Raw genomic sequence first — 8553 nt, forward strand, 5'->3', positions numbered from 1 at the left:
TAACTTTAGCATTATGGAGAACCCATTTTCCAGGTACTGTACATCTAGCAATCATTATGTTTTATTTTCCAGTTCTCAAGGTGCAAATTTATGACACTCTAAATATGCATTTCAATCTATTACCACTGTACATTAGAATTGCTTCAACTACCACACAGGGATAAACAAGTCCACTAGCCCTATTGTCCAGGGCAAGTGAAAGTGCTGTTCGGGCAAGTGCATGTCCGATCGGGCATTGATTTTAGTGCAATTTTGATATACTTGTTACTTTTTACAGTCATGACATCAAGCACTTGTCTACAGAGAATACCATTGCTGGAAGTAAAAATGCATATACTAGTAACAGTGACATTTGAATTTTGGGCAAGTGAAAAATTGGTTCGGGCAAGTACATTTTTTATGTGCTTGCCCGATAGGACAAGTGGATTTTAGAAAACTTGTTCAACCCTGACCACATACAACACTGCAAAGACATTTAGTGCTTGCCGATATAGATGGATCAGATTCTACAGTACTTTTTTTACTGTACAGTTTCCCAAGATTGCCTAAACTGAAGAAAACACATAGAAGACGACCCACTACCTTGTGTGTTTGCATGTGCTTCTTCACGTTAGACTTCTGCGCGAACGCCCGTCCGCACACGATACACTGGAACGGCTTCTCTCCCGTGTGGCTGCGGATGTGCTGCTGGAGGTCAAAGTTCTTGGAGAACATCTTGTCGCAGTACGTGCACTTCAGCTTCCCCTGTTTCTTTGCCCCGCCCTGGCCGCCTCCCCCTGACTTGGAGCGACGTTTGGGAGTGCTCTGCGACACGTTCTGAATCTGTACGTCGGTGATGATATTGATGTTGTTGGGAACTGGGGGATTTTTCGCAGGTGACGCTCTCATCGGTACTGGTTGTTGCGGCATCATCACATGTTGTTGTTGTTGCTGTTGTTGTGGCTCTGCTACACGGACTGTCACTGGTTGTACCTGGGCAACAACAGATACATGATGTAATAACTGCAGCCATGTGTATACTATGTTAAATAGTATGTTTATCAGTATGTAAAACCCTATTGTTGTGCCTGACCTAGTGAATTGCTTCATACTGTGCCTCTTTCTTTGGCAAATCTTGTAAGAATCTTTAATAGCTACAAACTTACGTTTGCGCAAATTATTATCTTCTAATGACCTGTAGTAATTAGAAAATGATTGCTTTCATCTAATTACAAAAAAATCCTAATAACTATATATCATTAGAAGATATCAATTTGTGCAAACGTGAGTTTGTAGCTATCATCATTATGCACATGACAAACATAGTTTCACTGCAGTGGTATGTTCCAAAGTGCTGTATTTTCTCATAGAAAAAAAATAATAGTACGGTCAATAAAACCTGATAAAGTCATCCATATGGTAAAAAAAATCAGATTTACAATTCTTTCATACCAATCTATTTTTTTTTTTTATTCTGTTTTCTTTAGCCAGGGTGACCCAACTCAGTGTAAGAAAGTCACCTCTTTACAGTGGGGCCCTAGATTACACAAAGTACATGTCATATCGACAATACATAACATACAAATAATATATACAAAAGACCGTTATCCATAATCATTCCGGTCGTGAGGTCAGAGGTCAATGTTCGTTGCGGCTCCATTCTTTCTTAATTCATTAATGAGAGAACAATGGAAGGTCAAAATGCCAATTTAGCCAGGTGAAATACCATAAGATACTAGAGCAAAAGTTATGGCTACCTGAAAGGTCTGTCCAGGTATGGTAGAGGTGAGGACAGCAGTGTTCACACTGTTCATCCCCTGCAGACTGGTGCTGGGCATGGGGCGGGGCTGCGACACCTGAGAACACAACAGGTGAGTTAGCACTTTCACCTGGACATTGTGTATCAAAACTTGTGTAAAAATACAATATCTCCATTAGACTTGGGACCAAGGCTAACATTTCTTGAATTGAGTGGTAGGTTACAAGCTCAGGGTATACTGTAAAATGGGAGTTCTCAAATTCCCCTTCCCCTTCAACATTGAAACCCTGCATGGGTTTTACAGTTGGACTGCAAACGTTAAGGAATGCAACCCTTTTTAGTAGAATGCATGTTTGGTGAGTAACACAGCTGGTATTCAATCTCATGACTTCTTGGTCCAGAAGCAGGGTGAACTGTACTACACATGCTACTGAATGTCTGTTCTTTAGATATCAAACCATAACATAATATCATTAATCCCACTCAAATCACACTCAAATGTTCCATAGAAGCATACATAGTCCGGTGGTCAGCGACACTGCCTCTGGAAGTAGAAGCTGTGAGTTCAGCTCTGTTGGTCACCAGACATTCACACTACTGGAAAGGGTTGCAGTCCTTAGGACAGGATGTTAACCTGTGGTCCCCTGTTCACTGTGATTGTAGAAAAGAGCTAGGGGAATTTCAACAATGAACCTAGTACCTGCAAATACTGTACATACCGTCTGTCTACTTTCTTACAACCAGTGGAAGAGTAGCTCTTCAGTGAGCGAAACTAGATCGATATAAGTTTCACTTTTACTTTCCTTACCTGAGCTTGCATGAATGGTCCAGACACCTGAACGTTCCCGCTGTGCATGGACTGGTTGGGACTGGTCTGGATGGTCATGGTCTGGTCCATACTGGACAGGGTGGTCATCAGGATCTCGTCAGCGTTCAGCACCATGTTCTGACTCATGTGTGCCAGGGGGGAGGGGGGCACCGCGCTGTAAGCCGCTGCCACCGCTGGGACCGGGGTCTGAAAGGTAATGTTTTAGTTATTTCTTTCAGTTTCCTTTTTCTTTTACAATGATAGCTCTCTCATCAGTGACTAAGCACAGATTACCAGAGAAGCCATGAGTACACATATACAAACAAGACAACAGTATATATGCATGGGAAGCAAATTACTAAATCATTATCCATACTTGCATAACCGTGCCAGGTTGCAAGGCTTGGAGTTAAGACTAATTAGTAATAAGAGGTCTACTCTTTTGCACAGTGTTTGGAATGTATGGATGGAGCAGATTTTACATGTAGCAGAAGTGAATTCCAGCTCATTGCACCTCAATAAGCAAATGTCCTGACTTTTGGCAATCGCAAAGATTGGTTCAGGTGTTGTTTTTTTTAATGGCTCAGCCAAGCGAGGACAAAAATAACGGAACAGTCTGCAACTCACATCCTCCAAATATCACTGGACTGTGGTAGGCTCAAATGCTGGCAAGACTTCATCCTTTCATAACACAGTGATATTTCAAGGCACCTTCATTTCACTTTAAACAGGCCTTAGGCAGTTTACAGGTAGATCAACCTGTGTGTCGTAACACACTGTATGTGAACCAGGAATTATTATCACAGTGTGGGACAAAAAGGTATCAAACGGATTTCTCCAGCTTTTAATTTTTCCGTCCCACTCATTGTCTGAGAGCCGATGTTGTTGATTCTCGCTGTTTCATTTGTCATTTCGTAAGCTTGCAAAGATACATTTTCACTGGTTTTAAGTCATGAAGCCCAGATTTTTTGGACACATAGGATGACATTTTTGTCTATTCCAATAAGCAAATTTCCATCCCAAGACAGGTCCAGGAAACAGTCCTAGTATAAATCTGGGCAAATGACATCAATGTCTGCCTAATCATAAAAAAAAGAAACCAAATTTCAATGTATGTCTAATCATAGAAAAGAAACCAAATTCTGTATACCCTCATTCCACTAGCACGGTGCTCTTGCCACACTCTGCGACCAAAAAATTTGACAGATTGCTCAACGAATTTTATAGAAAAAGAACAAATCTCTTTATGCTTTGTGCATTTTGCTGTTTTTTCAGTCACACTTTTAAATTTTGCATGATAGCAAGAATGAAATCAAGGTTACACACATCCCTCTTAGGTCGCAGTGCAGCGCAATCAACGTCTTGTGAAATGGGGCCTTATGATTAGCAATATACAGTTACTGAGTTAGCAACTTTTCTAACCCTGCCCTTACCATGTTGCTGACCATGCTGACGGGCTGCCTGTTGAGCCCGTGGTGTGGGAGGGAGGTGGTGAAGGCGCTCTGGTTAGGGTTAGATCCCGGGGGAGGAACCACCTGTGTGTGATGTATAAAACAAAACGTTAAGTATACATTCAAGTATACACCTTCTGCTAGTTGAAACACAGGGTAAGGGCATAGAGGATCTAAATTACAGTATAGGGGCCCCCTATGCTCAACTGCACTGTCGAGAACCTTAAGGTGCGCTTCCACCGCACCTGTGTCAAGCTTGCGTCACTGCAGGGTTCGAAAGATACTCAACGAATGTCAGAGATAAAAAACGAATTTTCTTTCTTTTTGTGTATTTGGTCGTCTTCTAAGTCATGATTTTATGTATTACACAATATCTAAATTATACAAAATCGGAGAAAATACTAAAACAGTGACATAGTGAACGAACCCCACAGTGACGCAAGCTTGACACAAGTGCGGTGGGAGCGCACCTTTAGATTGCATTTGTCAGAACCAGTATGCTTGGCTAAAAATGCAAGCAGAGCAAAGTCGCATTGCACTTGAAAAACATAATGCTTCACCTCCCTTGAGGATGACTTTGACAAGCTAGACATTGCCATACACTTGTGGAGAAGCCATTGTTGCTTTAAACTCTTTATACCAGTTGGTGATCTGAATATCACCACACCGGTAGGACCACTGCCCAGCTTCTTATCCATGGTCAAAAGGAAGAGGCTGCAGTGGTTTGGACATGTATTTAGATGGAAAGGAACACAATCCTACAAGGAAAAGCAGAAGGAATGCGACCCCGCCAAACATGGATCAGCGATGTAAAGGAGTGGTCAGGAAGGACGACAACCCAGCTGACCATAATGGCTGTAGACTGTTACTGTGTTAGAAGTGGAAAACCTTTTTCAACAGACAGACTGGCCCTATGGCTACCAGCTATGGGACTGAGTGAGAGAGAGTGAGTGAGATCTGAATGTAGATACAGATGAACCTACAGACCTGACGTACTGGCTGCTGTTGGGGCATGGGCTGGCAGTGTTCCCTTTTGTGGCTCATGAAGGTGGGCAGGCTGGTGAACTGTTTCTTACACTTCCCACACTGGAACACGTCTTCATCATCACCTGGAGCAACAATATCGTCTGGTCACTGCCAATTGTTCAACCATGTAACAGTGGAGTTCAAGCACTGCCAAACTGTGGTTAGGATTTAGCAATTCTCACTGCCAAGTCCCGGGATTGATTCCCAGTGTGGGAACCAATGAAACAACCAGAGGGGCGAGTAGAACCGAAAGAAACAACATCCCGACTCAGCCGGATCACAAATCCAAAGTGCAAACCACAACGCCAAAAGCTCAAAGCTGTTGGCATGGTCAGTTTGGCAGCACTTGAACCCCACTGTTACAACCATCTAACTCCAATGAGCATTACATACAACATAATCGCTGAATGAATTACAATTGCTAGAGCACTCAAAGTGGTAGAGCATAATCAGTCAGTACATCCTACTGATTCGTTCCTGTCTAGTGCAAAACAAAGGAAAGTGAAGTCATCATTTTACAGTAAAAGGTTACAGCAAAAATTACGATAATATGACTACTGCAAACATATCAAGAGTTACAGTACCTGGCCCTGCTGTTGGCTCAGCCACCTGACCCTGCTGGGAGTCCAGAAGGGACTGAACAGCCAGTGCTGTCTGGTTGTCCATCGTTACTGCAAAACGGGTACAGGTATAATACATGGTGAGGACTTACTGTTACCGTATAATCTTTTATTTTACTTCACCATTAGAGAGGGATGGAGGTTTTTGCAATGGTCTAAAAAAATCCTGTAGTACAGTACTGCTAGTGGCAGATGATATGTGCATTGTATCTCACTATCTGTGCAGTGTTGACTTGCCTGGTATATTAAATCAAAGAGAAAATCAAACATGGTTTTGCTCCTCACTTGAAACTACTAGTGGAAGACAGGACTTACATTAGTAATCTCCAGGCAGATTTACCTGTGGTAATAGATAGTTGGCCAAAGGGAGTCATCAGTTACTGGGAGCCAAACACACCTGTGGCTGGCTTCACTCCCCTGGAAGCTTTTGATACTATCTTATGCTATCATAGGATCTGCTTGGAGATTAACATCCATTAGAAGAGAGTTGATTTCCCTTGTCTTAAGTTCCTAATTCTTTTCGAGTTACATTGCCTCAACTCAATAATCTTTTAATTTTTTTTGCTCCACATAATCCTCAAATATCATTTTATTTTTTTCGTTACAGAGGCAGTCCCTATATATCAAACAGAAGGTGCTTGTTGGGCCAAGAAGCTTGAAACACCAGCCTTCATGGCCTTTATTGACATGTGGACACCCCCGCGAAATTTCGGACAATGGATCAATCCGTAAACAGGATTTTTGGTAGACAGGGTAGCCATCTTGTTCAGAAATAGAAACAGCAATTGGGTTCTTCCCTAGCCAAAGAAATCGCCATCAATTCCGTTTACCGACAACTTGCGGTGTAACCACTGTCTTGGGAAAGTGAAAGGAGATTGGCACGTCTTTGATTTTGGCGAAAGTTTTGCGGACGGAACTCCGATTGGACGGCGAAAGAAAGACGCTTTTCTAATTAACGGCCACACCCGGCAGTTCTTGGTCCAACAGCACCCTTTATGTCAAACAAATCTTTATAAAATAACTTTCTATGCCCTCCCAACCAACTGGACATACAAGTACAACTTAAACATTGAATCTAGGACAAGTTCATTACAGTTGTAGAGTGCAAATAAAGCCAAGCTAGACAAAGGAAGAAATTTGATCGCCATTTTGTTGGCTGTGCCAGCACCCCCTTGGAATGGGGGTTTTTGCCAAAGGCACTTTTCTTGCCATAAAACTGTGATCAAAACGGTACAGATGAACAAATAAGGAACACATTTTATTGAGGAATAGTCAGAGATGAGTTAAAACTTACCTGTTAGCGCGTCAAATAAGGATTGCGCCATCTTTGCCGCTTGGTTTTGGCTCGGCTCGCTCGGGCAAACGACGGCCTTGCCTTGTGATGGCTGGAGGCGCAAAGCACGCCGGGAAATTGTGGAGCTTTGTGGTTCAGGGTCCTTGCTTTCGTCCAAGCAGAGGTTTAACGCTCTGAGTTTTTACGTCTTTCTGTGCGTTTTTATCAGGCTTTCCTATTTCTAGGGTTTTCTCTCTGTCAGCTAGGCAAATCTGACAATATAGCACGGAACAGAAAAATGACAGAAAATGCCTAAAATTACGTCAAAATTAGCCGGAGCCAAATTCTGCTTTGAGAGCATTCGTTCAAGAGTAACGTTAGCTTTCTGCCATTTGTTTTCTCTTTATGATTGAAAAAAAAAACATGAAAAAACAAGTGGAAAAACAAACAACTGCATCGAAGTTGGCTTACGAGTTTAATAGCGCATACGATCATGTCCGAATTGATCAACATTTCTGTTTGGCCAACTTCTTATTTGGGGGGCCGTCGGACCTGCAAAGAATATGACATGTCGACCTCTCGATCAATATGAAAACTTTTAATTAAAAGAGGTAGATCTGCTGCTAAAACATAAAACTGTCTGCTAGTTATCAGGTAGATTCAGCTATAAGAAGACAATTGATTTTGATAGGCGTCACTGAGACGTTTAATAGGCAAGATCTTGACAGGAAACGATTCGCTGACCGAATTTATTCTTGAGACCGGTGTGCAAATGTCTTATCTTAGCGGAATAACGTTAAATGTACTTTGCCAAATGCCATAGCTGTATAGACTTCTGTACTGTATCCGCCAAAAAGCATTGGCAACTCGACAAAAACGATTTGCTGACTGCGTTGACTGTCAAGAACTACAGTCGTAATGAAATGAAAATCGATTTTCAACGGATCAATGATGAAGTCATTAGAGTACGGATGTTAGTTTCTTTCCCCAAGAATTTTACAAATACAAAATGTGATGACAATCAATTAAATAGTATCTAAGTTAATTATCAACTGTTTGGGAGGTACGAATTCCGTTCAGTTTGAATTGGTTTTATATAGAAATGTCACAGAGAGGTAACTTGAATTTGTACAAGATGGCACATTTGTACAAGAAGGTAATTTCTATCCGGATATTTTATTTTTTCCCCATCTCTCAAGTTCCGTTTCTTCCTTACTTTATTCACCTTTTCTTCATTTTCTTCTTTCTTTCTTCTTTCTTTGTATATTCATCTATCTATCTATCTATCTTTTCCTTAAATTCCTTTCAAAATATTGGGTCGAACTGTCAGGCAGGCGTGCTAGCAAACACGCGTATTAATAAAGGACCTTCTTGGTCAGTCTTGTGGTGAAACCCTTGGTCAGTAAATTACAAGATTACAAGGAATAACATCTAAAAGTACGTAGAAAATTAAACTCTTTGTAGTGCAAACTTTAACTTGAGAAGATGAAATCTGCAGTTCTAATATATATTTGATTAATGTTGGTGAAATATGAGACTTCCCGCCACTTTCTTCAAAAATTCAAATGACGGCTCACATCAACACGGAATAGATTAGCGGAAAGTATTTGATTATTCTGTACCTAATCAAGCTAAGT

The 8553-nt window shown here is 41.4% G+C and overlaps 1 protein-coding gene across 1 annotated transcript in view; it reads right to left on the reverse strand.

The window, feature by feature from the left end:
* LOC118417716 (zinc finger protein 341-like) overlaps positions 1-7065 on the reverse strand; it is a 10574-nt gene extending 3509 nt beyond the window's left edge. Inside the window, exons 1-7 of the mRNA XM_035823384.1 lie at positions 6938-7065; positions 5608-5694; positions 4985-5106; positions 3980-4081; positions 2547-2753; positions 1737-1835; positions 583-972 (exon numbers count right to left, since the gene is read on the reverse strand). Coding sequence (XP_035679277.1) covers positions 583-972; positions 1737-1835; positions 2547-2753; positions 3980-4081; positions 4985-5106; positions 5608-5694; positions 6938-6968 — 1038 coding nt within the window. The 5' untranslated portion in view covers positions 6969-7065. The remainder of the gene's footprint in view (positions 1-582; positions 973-1736; positions 1836-2546; positions 2754-3979; positions 4082-4984; positions 5107-5607; positions 5695-6937) is intronic.
* Between the last annotated feature and the right edge of the window lie 1488 nt (positions 7066-8553).

Source organism: Branchiostoma floridae, chromosome 6, assembly GCF_000003815.2.
Source record: "Branchiostoma floridae strain S238N-H82 chromosome 6, Bfl_VNyyK, whole genome shotgun sequence".
Classification (NCBI taxonomy): domain Eukaryota; kingdom Metazoa; phylum Chordata; class Leptocardii; order Amphioxiformes; family Branchiostomatidae; genus Branchiostoma; species Branchiostoma floridae.